Source organism: Phaseolus vulgaris, chromosome 9 (assembly GCF_000499845.2).
Source record: "Phaseolus vulgaris cultivar G19833 chromosome 9, P. vulgaris v2.0, whole genome shotgun sequence".
In the NCBI taxonomy this organism is placed as follows: domain Eukaryota; kingdom Viridiplantae; phylum Streptophyta; class Magnoliopsida; order Fabales; family Fabaceae; genus Phaseolus; species Phaseolus vulgaris.
The window spans coordinates 6,559,807-6,582,474 of NC_023751.2; the positions used below are offsets into that span (position 1 = coordinate 6,559,807).

At 37.5% G+C, this 22,668-nt stretch overlaps 2 protein-coding genes across 2 annotated transcripts; one reads left to right on the forward strand and one right to left on the reverse strand.

Moving 5' to 3' along the window:
* The first annotated feature begins 1,067 nt into the window (after nucleotides 1–1,067).
* On the forward strand, nucleotides 1,068–3,524 carry LOC137822170 (uncharacterized). Its single transcript, XM_068627072.1, has 2 exons — nucleotides 1,068–2,432; nucleotides 2,490–3,524. The coding sequence occupies exons 1-2, from the start codon at nucleotides 1,068–1,070 to the stop codon at nucleotides 3,522–3,524; spliced, it is 2,400 nt and encodes a 799-aa protein (XP_068483173.1).
* A 7,871-nt stretch (nucleotides 3,525–11,395) lies between these two features.
* Nucleotides 11,396–15,836, reverse strand: LOC137820938 (low affinity sulfate transporter 3-like). The gene is made up of 12 exons (XM_068625284.1): nucleotides 15,200–15,836; nucleotides 15,037–15,085; nucleotides 14,731–14,938; nucleotides 14,454–14,646; nucleotides 14,190–14,255; nucleotides 13,871–14,101; nucleotides 13,641–13,767; nucleotides 13,104–13,390; nucleotides 12,232–12,425; nucleotides 12,067–12,146; nucleotides 11,898–11,974; nucleotides 11,396–11,723 (listed from the first exon to the last, which is right to left on the reverse strand). Exons 1-12 carry the CDS (start codon nucleotides 15,506–15,508, stop codon nucleotides 11,580–11,582), a joined length of 1,965 nt encoding a protein of 654 aa, XP_068481385.1. The 5' UTR covers nucleotides 15,509–15,836; the 3' UTR covers nucleotides 11,396–11,579.
* Nucleotides 15,837–22,668: the final 6,832 nt, after the last annotated feature.

Here is a 22,668-nt window from a genome sequence, read left to right on the forward strand (position 1 = left end):
TGAGATAAAGCTGTCCATTAAGATAGCATGCTTTTTGTCTGGCTGCAAAGCAAATCTTGTACAGCTGCTGTTTCACTTAAAGTCAGTGCCTATGCATTAATTTTAGAAGATTGTATTTGCTGTTTCACTTAAAGCAAATCTTGTATTAAAGTCAGTACCCACTTCTGTTTTCTGGTTTTGTGCTGGGCTTCGAAACAATCCTGTTTAAGTATTTTTCAAAGCATTAGCCGAAAAGTATATAGCCTGGCAGGAGATTTGTTCCTGGTATTGTAGGAATTTTGTCAATGTTTTGTATAAGGGTTTTTATTTATTTTTGGTTTTAGGGTTTGGTATAAGAAGTTTTTGCTGATAAAAAAAAAATATGTTTAGACTGCTGAAACAAAGTGCCAAGTACCGGAAATTCTCAACTGTAGCTAAATGGATAATATCAATTCCTGTACTCTAAAACTTCTTATTGTTCTGATCATTCTCATAGATTAGAAACAAAGACAATAGCTTTTAGTAATATTATTTGCACATATAAAATTTGATGAAACTAGAAGAACAAAAAGGTTATGTACCGCTCGGCTCCGTACGACCGAACATGGATGTTAAATAAAACTAACAAAATAAATATGTGGCAGAACAGCAGTTATAACTGTAGTTGAATGGGTCAAGGACATTTTCAGGTACACTCCCTTAATATCAGGAAGCCACTACTCATGACCCAAACACCACTAAGCACGATTTCAGCAACTACCTACTTGGCCCACACGGACCAAAGCCCAAGTCAACCTATAAGGAAAACTGCTGAAAGGGGGAAAAGGTACGTTTTTAATCTTCTGGAAAATACTGAGAAAGGGAGAGAACTGACTTGAGCGTCGGAGTGCAATCGCAGGTACCCCCGCCGACCAGACGAGCATACGCGCGGAGGAGAAAGGACTAGGAGAATTAAGCAGCTGCTGGACAACAACAATTAGGTACTGACGTGGAACAATATCACTCTGGCCTTGACGTCCACACAGGTACAATTGGCGCCCACCGTGGGGCCGAATAATCTCTGGCCCCCCACAAGGATTTCGGCAACAATGGTGTCTACAACAGATAACAATAACTCTACGGAGAGTCAAATGGCGGTGTTACAAATTCTTCAAGCTCAAATGCAGGAACTACTGAAGAAAGGGACTGCAGACCAGATACGCTATGAGGAAGAACGACGCCAACAAGCAGAAGAGATGGCTCAACTGAAAGAACAAAACAAGAGGTTGCTCCAACAACTTGAAGACTCTGAGAGGGAAGGACACTCCCACGCTCCAACTCTGCCCCCTCATCCATCTGGAACAAAGATAACTACCCCACAAACTCGGACCCAAGTGGTCCATCACACTTCACCCACACAGCACACTCATCAAAGTGTCAAAAGTGTCACACCCCGCAGATCGGCAAATCCAAGAGGTCATCCCTTTTCGGACGATATCATCGCAACACCTCTTCCCGACAAATGGAGGGGTTTAACGATGAACCTATACGATGGCTCCACTGATCCAGACGAACACTTGAACATTTTCAGGACGCAAATGACGTTGTACACTGTGGACCAGACGGTATGGTGTAAGGTATTCCCCACTTCACTCAAAGAAGGACCTCTCGGATGGTTTACCGGACTCCCACCAAACTCCGTGGACAGCTTTGAAATGTTGGAGACAAAATTTATAACTCAATACGCCACCAGCAGGCCCCATCGCACGTCATCCATGTCTCTCCTCCACGTCAGACAGGAAAGGGGAGAGTCATTAAGAACCTTCATGGATAGATTCAGCAGGGTGTGTATGGGGATCAGGAACTTAAACCCTGAGATTGCAATGCATCACCTGATCTCGACCATACTTCCAGGCCGATTCACCGATAGCTTGATAAAGCGACCGCCGCACAATATGGATGAATTAAGAACCAGAGCCACCAAATTCATGCAAATAGAAGAGCATATAGACTATCACAGGAAGACACTGGCGGAAAATATGGAAAAAAGTAGAGACGTCCGCATCCATTCGAGGACGAACGAACGAGGGCCTCGTTTCCAGAACAGAGGCCCCCATTTTCATAACTACACCCCGCTGACTGTACCTAGAGGGAAGATACTGGACGAAGCCTTACAAGCTGACTTAATCCCAACGTTAAAGCAAGCACAGACACCTCCCAACGCTGATACAGCTAAACGTTGTCAGTACCACCGTAATTACGGTCATTCGACCGAAGGCTGTCATGCGTTGAAAGATAAGATAGAAGAACTTGTCCAAGCCGGCCACCTCCGCAAATTTGTGAAAACAGTGGCACCTACACCGCGATCACCCCAACGTGATGAGAACTTCACTAAGGACAGAGCACAATCTGGGCGACGAGATGACCGAAATGATCGAAACCGCACGAGCCGCAGAAGAAGAAGTGAAAGTCCGGTCAGACGGACAAGGCCTTGAAGTGAAAGCCCAGATCGCAGAAGCCGAACTAAACAGAAAATTCGAGAAGTCATTAACACAATTGTTGGGCCTGTGTCGCTCGACGCTCCTCCTCAGGAGATCAATTACATTGCGGGCGAATTCGCAGGAGGAGGATGTTCTAATTCAGCCAGGAAGAGACATTTAAGGGCAATTCAATCAGTTCATTCGGCATCCCTACATCGCCGACCGCATATCCCACCTATCACCTTCACGGACGCTGACTTCACCGCAATTGATCTCGCTCAAGATGACCCCATGGTCATTACGGTGGAAATCGATAAGTTCGCAATTGCTAAGGTCCTTGTCGACCAAGGAAGCTCGGTCGACATCTTGTACTGGGAAACTTTTAAAAAAATGAACATTTCAGAATCAGAGATACAACCTTACGACGAACAAATAGTCGGGTTTTCAGGGGAACGTGTGGATACTAGAGGGTATATTGACCTATTCACCACTTTTGGTGATGATTATCTCAGCAAAACCATCAATATCCGATACTTGCTGGTCAATGCTAATATGTCCTACAATATACTCCTCGGTCGTCCCTCCATAAATAGGTTAAAGGCTATCGTTTCCACTCCTCATTTGGCTATGAAGTTTCCTTCCGTAAACGGAGATATTGCAACGATACACGTAGACCAAAAAACAGCACGAGAATGCTACGTAGCCAGTCTGAAAGTCGAGCTAACCCGAAGGTTATATAAGACAACGACCGATCGCTCCCCAGACAGAAGAGGTCGGTCGCCAGAGAGGCGCCCCAGAAGAATGAGCTCTCGAAGGCACTTGGTGGCCCTTGTGGACCTAGATCCCCGATTGGACGACCCTCGTATGGAGGTAGACGAGGAATTACAACCTATATCCCTACGCGATAAGGACCGCAAAACTTACATGGGCACTTCCCTCAAGCCGGACGATCGAGATGTGATCAATAGAACATTGATGAAGAACGTTGACCTATTCGCCTGGACTGCTGCAGATATGCCCGGGGTGAAACCCGATGTGATTACTCATCGTCTATCCGTATACAAAGAAGCTAGGCCAGTCTCCTAGAAGAAAAGGAAGTTGGGGGAGGAACGACGTAAAGCCGCCCGAGAAGAAACCGAAAAGGTTGTACAAGCTGGCTTTATTCAAAAGGCCCATTACACCACGTGGTTAGCTAATGTGGTAATGGTTAGAAAGGCAAATGGAAAGTGGCGAATGTGTGTCGACTACACAGACCTTAACAAAGCTTGTCCAAAGGATTCGTACCCCTTACCGACTATCGATCGGCTGGTAGACGGAGCGGTCGGCCATCAGATGCTAAGCTTTTTAGACGCATATTCCGGATATAATCAAATCCAGATGCACCCGAAAGACAAGGAGAAAACAGCCTTTCGCACAGACTCCAACAATTTTTATTATGAGGTTATGCCGTTCAGCCTGAAAAACGCTGGAGCCACTTACCAGCGCTTGATGGACCATGTCTTCCATGACATGATCGGACGGAATGTCGAAGTATACGTCGATGATATCGTAGTTAAGTCGAACTCCTGTGACCAACACATTGCAGATTTGAAAGAAGTCTTTCAAGCTTTGCGAAAATACCATATGCGTCTGAATCCTGAAAAATGCGCGTTCGGCGTGGAAGGAGGAAAATTCTTAGGGTTCATGCTCACTCACCGGGGCATAGAGGCAAATCCTGAAAAGTGTAAAGCCATCGCAGAAATGCGGAGTCCCAGCAGTCTCAAAGAGATCCAACGACTCATCGGTCGTCTTACATCTCTGTCTCGTTTCGTACCTAAACTTGCCGAACGAACGAGACCCATCATTAAACTATTAAAAAAGACAACCAAATTTGAATGGACGGCCGAATGTGAGCAAAACTTCCTCCAGCTAAAGACATTTTTAGCTTCTCCACCGGTCATCCACAAACCAAACACACGAGAGCCCATCATAGTCTACCTGGCTGTCTCCAGCGAAGCAGTAAGTTCGGTTCTTGTGCAAGAGATACAAGCAGAAGAACGACCGGTGTATTTTGTGAGCTGTGTGCTACACGGCGCAGAAGTCAGATACCAAATGGTTGAGAAGGTGGCATTGGCCCTAATCATCACCGCACGACGAATGCGGATGTATTTTCATAATCATCGCATCATAATTAGAACCAACTATCCTATTATGAAGATTTTGACTAAACCTGACCTAGCCGGACGTATGATAGGATGGGCTATCTAACTATCAGAATTTCATGTCGAATACCAGTCGAGGGGCGCAATCAAGTCCCAAGCCCTCGCAGACTTCGCATCAGAACTCACTCCGCAACCAACCGAGGAAGAGGAATCTATATGGGTGTTGTATGTGGACGGTTCTTCAAACAACCGCTCATGTGGAGCAGGAGTGGTGTTGGAAGGGCCAGGCGAGATTGTCGTTGAACAGGCAATGAAGTTTGAATTCAAGACTTCGAACAATCAGGCAGAATATGAAGCTATCATTGCCGGCCTACACCTGGCTATGGAATTAGAAATAACCAAATTGATTTGCAAAAGTGACTCTCGGCTGGTCATCGGGCAGCTCACAGAAGAGTATGAGGTAAGGGAAAATTTACTTCAACAGTATTACCATTTTGTGAAAAACCTCTTAAATAGGTTCGGGGAAGTATCATTCCAACACGTCCGGAGAGAAAACAACACTCGAGCAGACACTCTCTCACGATTGGCCACTGTCAAGCAAAAGGGAGTCCACCGGTCGGGACCCTGAATAAACCAAGTGTCGGCGTGGAGGAATGCCTAACGACCAACACTCAACCTAACTGGATGACCCCCATCAAACAATACCTGACAGAAGGAATATGTGACCCGCACTTGGAGAAAACAATGAAACAGCAGGCTGCCAGGTATATTCTTATTGATCAAGACCTCTACAGGAGAGGTTATTCTCGTCCTCTACTAAAATGTCTGAATCCTGACCAAATTACATATGTGATGACCGAGTTACATGAAGGAGTATGTGGAACTCACTCAGGAGCACGAACCATGGCTGCTAAAGTGCTCAGGGCCGGATACTACTGGCCGACCGTGCAAGGAGACTGCACAAAATTCGTTCGGAAATGCTTGAAATGTCAGGAATACGGGAATATATCGCATGAAAGACCAGAAAACTTGCATTACATTCTATCTCCCTGGCCGTTCGTGAAATGGGGGATGGATATCATCGGACCCTTTTCACCTGGCAAGGGACAATGCAAATTCCTGTTAGTCGGCATTGACTACTTCACTAAGTGGATCGAGGCCGAACCCTTGACAGCCATCACTGCTTGTAACGTCCAAAATTTTGTATGGAAGAATATCATCTGCAGGTTCGGCCTACCTCAAATTATTATAACAGACAATGGCCGACAGTTCACCGACCGAGGGTTAGCAGAGTTTTACGAGAAACTCCATGTCAAACACATCACAAGCTCGGTGGAGCATCCGCAAACCAACGGTCAAGCCGAGGCCGCCAACAAAGTTATTCTTAACAAACTTAAAAAGAGACTCGGCCCAGCTAAGGGAAATTGGACTGAAGAACTTTTGAAAGTCCTCTGGGCTTATCGTTGTACACCGCAATCAACAACTCAGGAAACACCTTATAGCCTGACGTACGGCACCGAAGCCATGATTCCGGTCGAGATAGGCGAGCCTTCCCTACGCCGACAGACATTAGACTTGGACTTGAATAAAGAAAGTCTACTGGTCGGCCTCGACCTCATTAATGAATTAAGAGACAAGTGCAGAATACGAGAAGAGGCATGCAAGATACGTGCGGCACGACGATATAACTCAAAGGTGAAGCCACGAAATTTTCAGAAAGGAGATTTAGTTTGGCGCATGCGCAGTGATGCCCGGAAGGACGAAGGGAAATTTGCAAGTAACTGGGAAGGACCATTCCGCATCGCCGACACAGCAGCCGGAGGAGCATATCGCTTAGATCATTTATCAGGAAAATCTGTACCAAGAACGTGGAATGCTACGCATCTCAAATTCTATTACAGTTGATAAATGAAAATCAGTGTACTCTTTCCTCGCTCAGTCGTTTTATCCCTAAAGTAGGGTTTTCGACCGAGAAGGTTTTAACGACGCACTTTAAAAACTATACATCTCTCTACTTGACGTCTTTTTAACCGTTCGTTCGGTCAAGATCATATTTACAACCTAAACGTTATTCACCTATCGTTGGTCAGAAATTAATAATCCTAAGTTATTAATTAACCGTTCATTCGGTCAGAATCATATTTACAACCTAAACGATTGTTCACTTATCGTTGGTTAGAAATTAATAATCTTACGTTATTAATTAACCGTTCGTTCGGTCAGAATCATATTTACAACCTAAACACGATTGTTCACTCATCGTTGGTTAGAAATTAATAATCTTACGTTATTAATTAACCGTTTGTTCGGTCAGAATCATATCTACAAACTAAAGGTTATTCACCTATCGCTGATCAAAAATTAATAATCTTGTTATTAATTAACCGATCGATCGGTCAGAATCGTACTAATAGTCTTACAACGGTCAGAATCAAATGATGTTAATAAACCATTCGTTCGGTCAGTGGATAACCAAATGTCGAGAAAATTATTCGCTTGAAGGCAGATATAAACAAGCATGCATATAAAATCAAACGCGAACGCATACATACATATGGTCGAGAGTATACAAACAACTGTTCAAGCGTACGCTCAAGCACTAAAGCATAAAAAGATAAATTGTTTTAACCCACAGCCCGGGTCCAGACATATTCCGAATTAGATAATGTCGATGGTCTCGTCCAGTTGTGCACTGTCAGTCGGCGGTTCCCCCATGACCTGACCGACGTCACCAGCATCTTCTCCAAGCGATACAAGGCGACCGTTCACAACATCCTTGCCAAGATCATATCGTGAGTCATCGGCCGGTATACCATGAAAAAAGGCCGCCTAGCGAAGACCTTGATTGAAGCTTTCTTTGTTGATACGCAAAATGAAACCTTGACACTTCTCAATTTCAACATTGAGTGACTCCTTCTCGGTCGTTAGATCAGCTTTCTCTTGGACAAGCTCATCCCGTTCGGCCGTCAACTTAGTAACCATGGCCTTCAACGTTTCTTTTTCTTCTTTAATCATTTGCACCTCCCTCTCTTTCTCCTTCTGACAGGCATCGATATCTTGCAACGCCTTTTTTAAAGCCTCGGAATCACGACCGACTCAACTCTCTTCAGCTCATCCCCGATGGCTCGACTCACCACAGCCGCCCGACATTGGAGTTCCACCATCTCTTCGATCTGGTGTAATGTAGGTACAACAGCCAGTATACCTTCATCCTCGGTAGAAGATCAAACTGCATGGTCAGAGCAACCCTAAGGCCTAGTCCGAGCATGCTAACCGGTTTGCCACCAGATGAGGTACCCACCTCCAATTTTTGAACCTTGGACGGACGTCCTCTTTTCTTGTTCGCAGGTGGCGCAACAGCAATCTCGGGCGACACCACCTCTACAGCAGCCGGCTTCAGTACAATACCAGCGACAGAAGAAACCTTACGATCCTCGGCCTGCTTCTTCAGATCCTTCATGAACTTGCTCAGACTCGGATCCATCCTTAAAATAATGCCTACATAAAACAAACCGTCAAAACGCAATCCCACAACAAAGCGACCGACAGCAATTGAATACACATACTAGTTAAATCTACCCACTTTTTGGACACCCATACAAGGCTATCAGCTCTCGGGTGGGCAGCCTACAAGGTAACCGGTCGATAACTAATATAACCTCCTTATCAAAAGGTGTTAATGAATGCAATAACTGGTTATCGAGCTGAAAAGGTTTCTCCGTCCAATGGAAAGGAAACTTAGTTGTTCCATCAGCATTATAAAAGAGGTCACGGCCATCAAGCTCCACAAAAATCTTGAAGTAATTATCTTTAAAATTTTTATACGACGTGGTGTATGGAGCAAACCGAACATTACCCGACCGACTGACCAACGACAACCAACTCACAGGGGTGCCCGGATACGTATTATAATAATACAAAAACGACTGCGGGGTAGGATTAAGCCTGAAAACTCGACATATAACGCGAAAAGCTTGGAGAATCGCCCACGAGTTGGGATGCAACTGCGTGGGCGCAACATTGAGAGTCCGAAGGACTCCCATGGTAAAATCATCAAAAGGAAAGGTCATGCGTAAATTAGAAAAGAAGGTACTATATACAAAAAAGAAATCATGCGGCGCGTTCTCCCGACCGTGGCAAACACGGTCGGTCACACCGCAGACGTCTGCAGTTAACGCCTCACTCGGACAATCAGACTCTACAAAACCAGGGTTGGCAGAAAAGAACTTATCTAAGTCATCAGCCGTTTTAATTTTCGTGGAAATATTAAGGACGGACGGATCGATCCAATCGTAACTCGGGCCTTCCGAAAACTCACTCACGCCACCAGAAGCGGTGCGAGTCAAAGACGAATCTACACTACAAGAAGACTCTACAGAAGAGGGCATCACTAACCTTAGGGGCGGATGCAACTGAAGCAAACTCGACAACCGCAATAGACTCGACGCTCGGAGCAGAAAGCACAAGATCTAGGAAGCAGAAAGAGTGCGTAAACCCTTTCCCAACAAATGAAATGCTATTTATAGGCAATGAAGTGAGAGAAGAACCCCCTCATCAAACGTCCAGCACCATTGGATCTCATTTGATCCAACGGGTACAATCACTCGGCATTCGAAACGACACTCAATCGCCACCGTTGAAAACATCAGATGAAACAGTACACGCCTAAACGGCGGCTCTGCGGCAAACGTCACATCTCTGCGACACATTTAAGAGGAACCAGCTGTAAAGCACTATCTTGAAACCCCATCCATCTTGTACGACTCTTCGGCCAATCATGCCCTCGAGCCTGGGGGGCAAGTGTACCGCTCGGCTCCGTACGACCGAACATGGATGTTAAATAAAACGAACAAAATAAATACGTGGCAGAACAGCAGTTATAACTGTAGTTGAATGGGTCAAGGACATTTTCAGGTACACTCCCTTAATATCAGGAAGCCACTACTCATGACCCAAACACCACTAAGCACGATTTCAGCAACTACCTACTTGGCCCACACGGACCAAAGCTCAAGTCAACCTATAAGGAAAACTGCTGAAAGGGGGAAAAGGTACGTTTTTAATCTTCTGGAAAATACTGAGAAAGGGAGAGAACTGACTTGAGCGTCGGAGTGCAATCGCAGGTACCCCCGCCGACCGGACGAGCATACGCGCGGAGGAGAAAGGACTAGGAGAATTAAGCAGCTGCTGGACAACAACAATTAGGTACTGACGTGGAACAATATCACTCTGGCTCTGACGTCCACACAGGTACAGTTATATAATAATTTTGTGTGCAAATAATATTGTCTGGACCTTGCACGATATTGTTTGTATCTATCAGTTTTGCAAAGTAGTGCTGGTATACCTTTATAAGGCTGTTTCTTCCTACACCTCCATAGGTTCTTTTGCCACCTCCATACATAATGTTAAAATACATTTTTATCTTTTTTGTACCACCTCAATATATAGTAGTTTTCGGAGATTATGTAATCTGGATATATATTTGAAAAAAGAGGATTAGATAACCTGAAAGCTAAAAAGACTTTCAGATTACATAATTCGGAAATTAATCATGCATCTGAATATTAAAGAGGGGTATTTTTGGAAATGCAAAAATTTATGGAGGTGGAAGAAGAATATATAGGGGTGCAGGAAGAAACATTTCCTTTCTAATTATTTGTTTTAATATATGTTGGCCCAACAGGCCCACTAAGCCCCTAAACTATCATTACTTTTTCGAGATTTTGCTTGAAAAGTCAACTTACAAGAGATAATACAAATGATTTGCAATAATAAGGTGTTTTTGTTTAAGTTTTTTTTAAATAACTTTTTTATTTAATATTTGATGTTTTAGAAACTATATTTAGCATCCTATTTTCTTCTAATAGAAATTGAAATTATTAAAACAGCTTTTTATTATTTTCATTTGTATATGAAATTTATAAAATATTTTTATATGTAATTTAAATATAAATTTTAAATAAATATTTCTTCTTCAAGAAAAAATAAATCTCACAAAATAAGTGAACAGCTGATTTTTTTTTCTTGTGATGTTATGACTCCTCGAACAAGATTTTATGTCCTTTCTTAATACTTTTCATCTACTAGAGTAAATTATTTTGTATTTAGTAGTTTTTAAATTAGAATACAATCATTATATATAAATTTTTTTGTTTCAAGTATTTTATTTTTGTTTCTAGTTAACTTGGAATGATAACTCATAAGTTTATCTACTGATTGAAAAATATTTATAACCTCCTGTAAATTAATTGTATATATCTAAAACTAAATAACGGTTTATTGTTTATCTTGTAGTCATTAAGTTTATCAACACATTTTATTAAGCTATGCAATGGATTTGTGTCTTGCTAAAAGCACCCTGGATCCATTAGAGAAGAAGAAAAAATCTTTAAGAAATGGAAAGAAAAAGAAAAGACAAGAAAGATGCAAGTGAATTAGTAGGAATAGAAAATGTTCTGTTGAAAAGAATAGAGGAAACCAAAAAGAAAGAAAAAAAAAGTGTGAAAAAAATAAAAGTATTTATTATTTAGTATTTATTATAATTATTAAAATATTATTTATTTATTATTATATATTACTAAACATACAGATGAGTATGTTTCGTAATTATTTTTGGTCTTCACATTTTTCTTTTCTTTTTTACTTTTAGTAATTTATAAAAAATACTAAGCATAAATTTTTTTGTCTACTTTCTTTTGCTGCATATTAATATTTTGTTTTCTAGTCTTTTCATGTAGTGCCAATGAAATGCTTATTTTATTTGAAGTTGATTGTTTGATATTGTTCCTAGCAAAATTGTCCATGCAAGGAGTCTTTGAGTGAAACAATAGCCTCGCATACATTACTTTTTTTTTCCGTACAGAAGACATTTCCACTAACAGTGGTAGCCAACAATGTCAAGCATCCATCATTACATTTTACGTACCACACTGTAATGCACACCTTTGTGTAGTTAGATATGCAATGAAGCAGCACATTACAGATAAGGCCACTCAAATCATGGCTCAGGGAGTTTTGAAGATAGACATGCATCTACGGCTTCTCCAACAGTCAGAAAAACCCATTTCTTTCCAATTTTATCCACAAACTGTGCCACTTTCAGCTTCCAAATTACTACCCACCTCGGGTTCACCATGGCCAACTGCAAAAAACACACACCAATACCAAAACCCTTCAATTAGCTCTGTGGGTTTCAGATTATCTTATGCTAAGAAATCATTGCATTATCTTATGCTCTAACATTAAGATTAGTATGTGTCAAATATGAAATAATGATAATAATTTGTCTGAAGATGCATATTCATGCTAGACTCACTCGTACGCCACGCGAAAGCAACCTCTTGTGCAGTTCCTCCAGTACTAGAATCCCAGAAGTATCAACATTCATGAGATCTATCCAAGAGAATTGAGAAAGAGTCATTCAGAAGGTTATAATAAATTCCACGAAATGCATTACTAGGATCATAATCAGTTCTGAGACTCACTGCCCATGTCTAAGATTACTGCATAGACCTTTCCCTTGGCAAGTTCGTTTTCTTCTTCCATGATGACCCACTTCAGTATTCTGGAACAATTAAATAACTTTAATTTCAAAGTTTGGTAATTAAATTTATAAAACTCTTCAATAATAGTTTAAATGAGGTGATTGCCTTTCTCTAACAAAATTAGCATTTGCAAAGCAGAGTGAGCCAGAGCTTATGCGAATCACCAAAATGCCTGGAGTGCTTGTGGCCATAGGATATTGACTAACATCGCAGAATGCTTCTGTTCTTGGAACTTGGCCTAAAACTTCTATCCCTGGTCGAATTGATTGTATAAGTATCTTTGCAAATGAGATTGACACCTGCACAAACAAACTTCCCAGTCAGAAACACTACCAATAAGTCATCCTACTTTTTTACCTTTTTACCTTAATTTCATTTAATGGGTAAGGTGAAATGACCATAACTAAAAAGTGCTTTAAGATTTCATCACTGAAAAGACACAACTAAGAGGAGACATATGCTAAGCAGCTCAGAACTGGTAGTTGATTTTGATTGGAGAATTATATTTAAATATCAGACTTGTCAAACAAATTTTCTTTTATGTGAATTCTGAATTCAATCATACAAGCCGAGCATATAATGCCAAATCTGTGGACCAGAGTCTGGTCTAGAAGCCAAACAAGTAAGGAAGGTATGAGCACGACAACACAATTATCTAGGCCAAATTATTTGATGGATGGAACTCCACTAATTGGCAGTGGTAACACCAAGTCTTTCACGTATTCAGAAATCATGTCACACATTCAACTCTATTCTACACTAGTTGCCAACCAATTCATTGTGTAATGAGTAACTATCAGCATGAGGGAAGTTGGGTCCCCACTCTGAACAAATTTTTAATCAATGTGTTTCATGGTGTCTGCTCGTACGATGGGCTTTCCATTGCCTAATGGTTTTGGTCTTTTTCTAACTTCCTAAAAGAGTTTTCTATTATTTAGGGGGGAAAAATTAATGCTTGAAAGCAGTCAACTACTTACTGCAACAAGAAGACCAGTTTCGACTGATACAAACAAGACACCGAAGAAGGCACCAATGCAGGCAAGAAAGTCAAATTTGTCAACCTTCCAAATATAATAAGCTTCGTTTATGTCAATTAACCCAGGAAGTGCAGAGAGGATGATAGAAGCAAGTATGGCCATAGGGGTGTAGTATAGAAGCCTTGTAAACAATTCAAGACACAGAAACACAGTAACTGCCATCACAATATTTGATACTGATGTTTGACATCCTGCACTGAAATTTACTGCAGTCCTTGAGAAAGAACCTGCAAATGTTTAGGGCAAACTATAAATAAGTTTGGTGCTCATATACTTCCCTGCACAAGAGTTATTCAGATCAAGACTGTGTTTGGATTAAAACCTCAAAAGGATTTTTGTAAACTCCAATACACTGTAACGAACTTCAGTACTAAATGAAGGAGGAAAAACATTGTTTCCAGAATACTTTTAGACTTCTAATTTTAATCCAAACTTGCAATGATTAAACAATTAATAGCAACCAAAACAAAGTGTCACCAGTTGCCACATAGCATGAAGAGAGAGATCCCGCAATGTTCATACATCCCATTGCCAACATTTCTTTGTTGCCATCAAGATGGTATCCCTTAATGGAAGCAAAAGATCGACCAACCGCTATTGCTTCCTGAATTTGACGTTCATATTTCCATTAGTAAGACGGAACTTAAGAGTTGGGAAAAAGAAAAATTATTTTAAATAAAAGTAAAAGAGCAAGTAATTTAACATACTGTGAGAGCAATAACGGCAGAAATCAATCCAATTTTAGCTGTTTGTCCAACATGTGGACCATGGAATTGTAACTTGTGAACTGAACTTGGATTCAAACCTCCTTTGACATGCTTTATTATATTAACCCCACTCTTATCAGCTTTTGACAAATACACAATTGAAGTTGATAGTAAAACTGATAGAAGAGGAGCAATAGCAGGCAACCAGAAAAGTTTTTTGTTTCTTCTGCCCTGAAATGACATACATATTATCAGAATCTCAAATCAAACAGAGGAAATATAGTGGTGGAATCGGAATGCCGGAAATTTCATTACTTACAACAAATCGGGCAATTAAAAGGAATATGAGGAATGAACAACCGATGACAAAATTCAGAGGGTACCACTGTCAATGTAAAAAGCAAAGAATAATGTCAAATATCATGAAAACCCAGATAAAGTCTTCCTTTTAAAAATTTAAAATTTATCACCCCATTTAGTTTTTTTTTTTTTTTCTAAACCATCAGTAAAATAACTTCCTTTGCTGAAACTAATAACCAAATTCTCCCGAACATATTTCATTTAGTTAGCATAACGTACTAACTTTTTCTCCTGATGTTATCTGTTGATGGAGTGACTTATATACAGACACCAACACGGATATTACATCAGTTTTGTTGGTAAAGTGAGTAACCCCCAGCAACCCCTTCAGCTGCTGAAGACCAATAATGATGGCTGCGCCTGCCATGAATCCCACAAGTGCAGCATGTGAAAGAAAATCCACAAGAAACCCCAACCTGCAGATTTGAAGAATAAACTGCTTACTTTTTAAGGAAACCTACACATTCACAAGAAATCTATCAAACGGATGAGGAAACCACCTGAAAATACCGAATGCAGCTTGAAAGATTCCAGCAAATAAGGTCACGGTAAAAACAACATTTCTGTAGGCATCAGGATCAACAGCAGGATCTACCACTTTGGGGACTAGGGAGGATAGAAGCAATGATACTACAGCTACAGGTCCAATAGCTATTTCTCTTGAACTCCCCATCACAGCATAGATTAGAGGAGGAACAACACTGGTGTCTGAATGCAATGAAAAGAAATAAAGAAAAAATTGAAACATGATACATCAGTATAGTATATAGTATAATATAATAACATAACTGAAGTTAGACACCTACACAAGCCATACTGAGGATCAAGTTTTGCCAAATTAGCATATCCTATACTCTGCAACATGAATGGAAAAATGAGAAGGGTGAAGAGGAAAAGGCTGAGAGGAATGTAATGCTCTACATCTGACGCATTGCCATGAGATTAGAAGTAATGTTTGTGAATATACACCTGAGGTATGCTGAGGCTGGCAAGAGTTAAACCGGCTAGCAAATCATTTTTAAACTTAGAGGCCTTGTAATTTTTGAACCAGCAAAGGATAGGAAATAAACTCTCTAAGAATGAAACAGCACGTCCAAGGTAAGTTTTCTTCTTGGATGAAAAAAAGAACATGGATTTCTTCAGTGGACTAAATAGCTTGTTCCATAGAGGTGGTGGATTGGGAGGTTCCAGCACCCAAAGGGACCTCTCTATTTGGCCAGTATCCTCAGGATGAAAGTTCTCCTGCCCGCTGAATCTCATAGTGGGAGTTGAACTCATGGTTGTTTGAAGTGTATGGTGGAAGTCTGCTACTTGTACTTATAGTGCATTAATGCAAGTTCAATACCCTCTTGTCTATGCGTGGTGTTTTATGTGGATGATTGCGTGAAAGGAGTTGCAGCAAGTATTGATTTAAGCCTCTGCTAGATGAGAGGGTAGTTGTGGCACCACTTTGATTGGCTAATCTCAAAAGTTGGGAATGTCTGACGATGAGTATGAGTCCTCTCTCGACAAGACTATTCCCATTTATAATTCTCACGCCACTTTTTCACCACTTTTCTTGTCATGTTACTCCTTTGCTTATTTTTGTTTTGATAATATAGAAAATGCTCCATGATTTTTACCCATCCCTTTTTGTTCTGTATGAAACTCAACGCCGCTAATCCACCAACCTACTACTGACCTACTGTGAGAAAAGAAGCGTTAGAGTTCACGTGCATGAATTTACAAAAGAAGATACATTAGTAGAGTTGGTTTCGAAATTCATTTACTATATGATAAATTTGTTCACAAGTAATAATTCAGTTTTATACCGTTTTAATTTTTTTCTACAAAAATATACTTTGAAAATCCTCCTACTTGTATACCATATTTGATATGATAGTCTTCACAAAAAGATATAATAAAAATAAATTTGTTATTAAATAATATAAAAAAAATTATTAAAATAATAACATTGAGAGAGTTGTAGATGTATAAAAAAAAAGTGGGTTATGAGTGTATGATGATATTTTTTCTATACATATACAATACATTAGAGTTACAAGTGTGAGGATATTGTCAATGTTACTATTGATAATGGTACTTTGTCTTTCTCTCTTCTTCTACCATCCCAATAATTGATTTCAAGAGCATGGTTATAAGGGTGAAGTTGCAAGAATTAGATGACTTTAATTTCTACCAATTTTTCAATTCTCACAATGAAAAATATGACAACTGGAAAATACAAATAGAATTTTGATGTTTCAAGGGGTGTAGTAGGATCTTGTTGAAGATTAGAAACATGTTATTGCATAAGGAATAGAAGCTCAAAAGGCAGTAGATAAGGAGATTGAAAAGAAAGATTGCAAGATTTTGTTATCCACCTGTAGAAAATACCTGACGTTCAAGTCAGGAAGAATATAAAATTTAGTAAACATAATGAGTATAATATAAAATATGAGTTGAGTCTACTCCCTATTTGTGGTGATATTTTTATAAGTCTTTGTGGGCTTTGATCTTTGATACTGGTGTCACATTATCCATATTTTAATGTGGCATATCATAGTTTTATACCATAAAATTTGAATATAATGTATATCAAATCGGAGTATTCCATAATTCAAATGGTATAATCGGGTGCATTTTGTGATAAGATCTATGAATTTAATATGATCATGGTATATAATATGACATATTCCATAATATCTGCTTTTTTTAATATTTAGAGATTTTGTATAGTAAATAGCAGGATTTTGCTTTATTTTGTACTCATTTAATCATGAGAATTTATTCAATGAGGATTCTTTAATAATAAATATAATTAGACACCAATTTAAAAATAATTTAACAATAATATAAACTAATTTAGAAACCAAAATTTTTTTAGTCTCTAAAATGGTCTCTAATTTAATCACTATAGCAACTAATTATTTTTTGTCTCTAAAAATTGGTTTCTATTTCATGATTTTCTTGTAGTGAACATAGATCTGACTTGGTCCAATTCAGTTCAATATCTAACTTAGTTTCTATTACTGATAAATAGTCTCTATTAGCTACATATTATTTTGTAATCGAAATTCTGTGACTAAAATTGTAGTCACTATTTCGGTCATTAAATCATAAAAATAATTTATGGTCACTGATTTAGCCACTAATAGTGATCACATTTTTTTTACATTGATTTGGTCACTCATATTGATCATATTTTTTTGTCACTAATTTCAGTCATTATTCATCATTTTTCTAGTAATGTAGTATCAAACACATGTATTTGGTGTTTATTATGGCATGTAATGTTGGCTAACTATTTGTTTTGTGTGTACATAGTTGAAGTTAGTTGTAGTAGTAAAACATAGGGAGCAAACATACGGATGGAGATGCACACAAATTATGCATTGGCTAAAACAAGAATCTGGAAGCTGACCATAGGTTACATGGAGGTCATGTGACACAATCCCGATAAACAATCATAGTACATCATGGGTATTGATATACTGACAACCCACATTTTTTATACAATCACATTACAACTTTCAATACTCTTATTTTAATATTTTTTTCATATAATTTAATTTCATATATTTATTTATTAACTTATCACATCAAGAGTTGTATACAACTTTAAGGATTGTCAAAACATCATATTCCATACACCAACGCGGTAAAGATTTGGTCCTGATATTGTTGTTGGACAGGTTGTCTTGCACCAAATTGAAATGGTGATGACCAATTTAGTGCATGTGGGCTAGTAATTCTAAAAATGTATGTTTTTAAGTGTTTTCAGCCTTTATATACTAGGTTGTTTGGGATAAACCACAAGCAATATATAAATCACAAGCTCTGATGCCACTTGATGAGAAAAAACGCAAGCAGAAGCAACACACAATCACTAATCAACTGCAAAAAATAAACAACACAGGATTTAACGTGGTTCGGTCGTCAATCTGCAACCTACGTCCACGGGCAACTAATTAGGTTTTCATTATGTTTGTTACAATTTTATTACAAGCACAAATGTCTCTTAAATAGAGATTATATAGGGGACACAATAATTAAGCTCACTCACTTAAACATGGTGTCTAGTCGGCCCAACCCAATTGGTCTTAGCTTCACACTCAACATCAACTTGGTTCATCAAGCAAAAAGTTCAATTCAAACTACTTTACCTCTTCCTCCAATTGTTGAGCAAATCTTTTTTGTAACATTATGTCGAATAGACTAGAGCATGTCCTATCATACATTATTAATCAATCACAATCTTCTCTTTTGAAAGGTAAGAGTATTCTGGATAGCATGGTGGTGGTAAATGAGATGGTAGAGGACATCAGGAGGAGGAAGAAGAGTGCTTTTATAATTAAGGTCGACTAGGAAAAGTGTATGATTAAATGAGATGGGAATTCATGTACTACATGATGTTTAGACTAGGCTTTGATGAGAGATGGGTTGGGTGGGTAAAATGATGTATGCAATCATCATTTATATCCATATTGGTTAATGAAAGCCTAACTAATAAATTTAAACGGGCTAGGGGCCTAAGACAAGGTAATCCTTTAGCTCCCTTCTTGTTTCTAATAGTAGTTGAAGACTTCACAAGTCTTATGAGGCAAGCAATAAAGAAAAATCGTTTTCAGAGAGTCAAAATAGGCAAAAACTTTGTATGGTTGAAGTTTTGCAGTACACGGATGATAGTCTGTTTGTAGCAGAGGCAAACTTTCAGAATGTGAGGACTGTAAAAGCTATTCTGATATGCTTTGAGTTAACAACAAGCTTGAGGGTAAATTTTCATAAATCAAGTATAGGGGCAATTGGAGTTGACTTGTCTAAACTAAATTGTTTTGCTAATGTCTTAAATTGTAATAAAATGAATATACCCTTCACATGCCTCGATCTCCTGGTTGGAGGGAACCTAAGAAGAAATTTTCTTTTGTAACCTATTATCACCAAGATCAGGGTTAGATTGTCTAAGTGGAAAGGTAGATTTCTAACATCTGATAGTAGAATTTGTCTAATTAAATCTATTAGTAATGCATTGCCTCTTTATTACATATCTTTTTTTAAGGTATTAGCGTCAGTGTGCCGCATACTAACTAATATCTAAAGAAATTTCTTGTGGGGTTAGGGAAGTGGTGGTAGGAAAATTGCATCGATTAGTTGAAAGCAAATATGTAAAGAAAAGGGAGTTAAGAAAATTGGAAGGTTTAACAAAGCTCTATTAGCCAAATAGAAATGGAGACTATGGGCAGAAAATGAGGACAAATGGAGATAACTGTTAATTTCGAAATATGAGTTGGCGGATGGACATAATAAGAATTTACCTCTCAACCAGATAGGTGGTGGTGAGATTTAATAAAAATAGTTGAAAAAGATAGTTGGTTTGAAATGAACATAGGATGGAAAGTGGAGGCTAAGAACAAAGCTCATTTTTTGAAGGATAACTGGTTAGGTGGCTCGACCTTAATACATAGGTTCTCTAGGCTTTATTCTATTTCAAATTGTCAACATAAAACAGTTGGAGAGATAAGTGTTAGGAGGGAAACGGGTGTGGAATGGTTGCTCATTTGGAGAAGGAACAGATTCATACGGGAGATATCACATGAAATGCAATTGTTGGAATTGTTAAATGGGGTAAATATGAGTTTAGATAGTCAAGATAAACGTATATGGTTGGGAGAAAACCAAGGAATCTATACTGTGAAATCTGCATAGGCATGTCTATAGACAAGTAATACAATGACAAGTTCCTTTAAGTTTAATTTTGGCCTTTTTTAGTGGTTAAAGCATTGCCTAATGCCCAAACATTGGTGTGATGTGTTATCAATGAGAAGGTTCCAATGAGAACAAACTTAGTTAGAAGAGGATTACGACTAAACATTGAAATTTGTCCCCTTTGTCTAGAGCACCTGGAAACTGTCTAGCATCTTTTCCTATCATGTGATTTAGTCTTTAAAGTTTGGGCTGATTGTGGTAAGTGGATAGGGGTTCAAACAGTTCATCATGGTAATTTAATGGCACACTTCCTACAATTTCATATGTTAAATTTAAATACAAAACAAAATTTTGTATAGAAAAGTCTATGGATTGCAATAATCTGAAGCATATGGAAGCATAAGAATAACGTAGTGTTTAAGAATAAGAAGGTAGATGTACAAAAAAATCTTCTATATGGCCCAATTGAAATCCTGGATGTGGATGATAATTTTCCTAGTTTTAGTTACTCTTTAACGGATTGACATCTTTATCCCATTATTTGCTTGAAAAGTATTTAATTATATTCGAAAGGAAAGTGTTAATTATGCCAAGAATGTCATACAAAATTATAACTCGCTCTTTGTTAAGAAAGGATGGAAAGATTTTTTTATTTTTTTTTTGCAAAAATAGTGTATAGAACTATTCTAAAATCTAGAAATGAATATGCATCCTGGTAGGATGTTGAAGTGCATGCCAAATTTAAAACAACCTTGATGGTTGGAAAGCACTCCAAAATGAACCTTGAGGATAAAAGCGAGGGGAAGCAATGGAGTAATGAGGTACTCCTAATTGGAAGGTTCTTACAGTAAGGGTTTTTTTTTTTTTTTGTGAAGTTATATGAGGAGAACATATGATCTGCATATATTTGAGTGGTTTGATTGGAGTCATGCTATATTAATTGTGTTGAGTTGAATATGACTTGGAATTAAATATTTTAGTTATACACCTTTGATTCTTAGATTAAATAAGTTTTAATAATTCTTTTAAGATTATTATTTATGCTTTGTAAAGAATATATTTTTGAAATTATACATATTCGTAATTCTCTGTAATAGTTGGAGTATCCCTAAAATATCCAACTTTTGTTTATTTTTTTTATAAAAAAAATAGATAAATGCAAATAACAGTAATGTGCTATATATATCCAAGCTTTTTAAAAGATTGTAATTTTAACTCCACTGTCAAATAACAACATAATAAAGCATATAAAAAAATAGATAAATGCAAATAACAGTAATGTGCTATATATATCCAAGCTTTTTAAAAGATTGTAATTTTAACTCCACTGTCAAATAACAACATAATAAAGCATAGATACAGTATAATTTAATAAATTTTATTATCTTTGTATAAAAGAAATTGTTAGGTTGTATTAGCTTTGAGTTTCGGGTCAAATCCATTTCTTGTATCACTTTTTAATGGTAGGAAATGTAATAATTGGTCGGTTGTATATCATCCTTACAATAATTTAACTAATTTTTTATAAACTTATATATGTTAAATAGTAAGGATGCAATATTTAAAAATATCCCTGTAATCGAATCAAGGTATCATTATTGTCGAAGTGCTTATTTATATACGTGTTTGTATTGTATGTGTATTATTGGTGTCGGGTCAACAAGGGATTCATATTAGTATATTACATATTAATTCTCATGCAAACCGTAATAATTGCTTTATAAATTATAGCTTTTAAACATCGATTCATGTTATTGAAATAATTTTTGGAAGTAACATTACTTAGTTCTTAAAATGACCAAACGAAAACCAATTATATGCTTAAATAGATGACCAGTATTATTTTTATATAACTAAAATTTTAATTAATCACTCTAAAAAAATAGCATCATATTTTTCTGGAAAGGAGCTAAAAACAATGAATTAAAAGCAACAAGGGACAACAGGGAGGAAGAAATGTCTTGTTTTTATATTAAGCATTTAGCCTCTTGCTTTGGAATAAAAAGAAAGGGTAGGGGATAAATAAAAGCACAGATTCTTTCGTAAAATAGCAAACTTCTTACTTTAAGAGAGGATATAATATTTTTGTTTTCTCAATAGATCTTCATATTTAACTATTTCTCTAAAACGAGGAATCTATTTTAAAAAAGAAAGTATAATTATATTTATTAACTACCAATTAAAAAATCTTAATAACTTTTGTAACTAAAAATAATATAAGTCTTTATTTTAGAAACCGCGTTCATCATTCTATAATAACTTTATTAACTAGTATTTAAAGCATAATATTCTGGACTCAAACCTCATTATTACCATTGTAAAAAAAAATATTTGAAAGTATTTTCTTTAAAAAATATATTTAGATTTCAACAAGTGTTGTAAAGTGTTAGTTCACTATTAAACTTTATATAAGAATAATTCTACAATAGGTCACTTTTTTAAATGGATCTAAGATCATTTTTAGTATTGTTTTATAATTTAGATTTTGACGCAGTTGTAGTTTTTTTTTCTCCATAATTGATTACAATAAAATGTTTTTATGCGTAATAGGATAGTTCAATTATACAAGACTTTAGATGATGTATTGAATTGTAAAATAGTTGAAATACTTCTGAAATAGTTCTGTTTATTAATTTTTTTTTCAAATAAAAAATAATTTAGATTTTGACATAGTATATTTCTACAAATTTAATTTATAAAATAAAAAAAAAAACTCTATTTTATATATTATTTTTTAGTTTTAACTCTAATTT

Bases quoted from the DNA above. Each gene is read 5' to 3' on its own strand.
- LOC137822170 (XM_068627072.1), top strand. From the start codon at position 1,068: ATGGTGTCTACAACAGATAACAATAACTCTACGGAGAGTCAAATGGCG. The intron at 2,433-2,489 runs GTCAGACGGACA...CGAACTAAACAG, and splicing joins GAAGAAGAAGTGAAAGTCCG to AAAATTCGAGAAGTCATTAA.
- LOC137820938 (XM_068625284.1), bottom strand. From the start codon at position 15,508: ATGAGTTCAACTCCCACTATGAGATTCAGCGGGCAGGAGAACTTTCAT. The intron at 13,768-13,870 runs GTATGTTAAATT...CGTCAAATTCAG, and splicing joins CTGCCGTTATTGCTCTCACA to GAAGCAATAGCGGTTGGTCG. The intron at 13,391-13,640 runs GTGACACTTTGT...AAACATTTGCAG, and splicing joins TTCATGCTATGTGGCAACTG to GTTCTTTCTCAAGGACTGCA.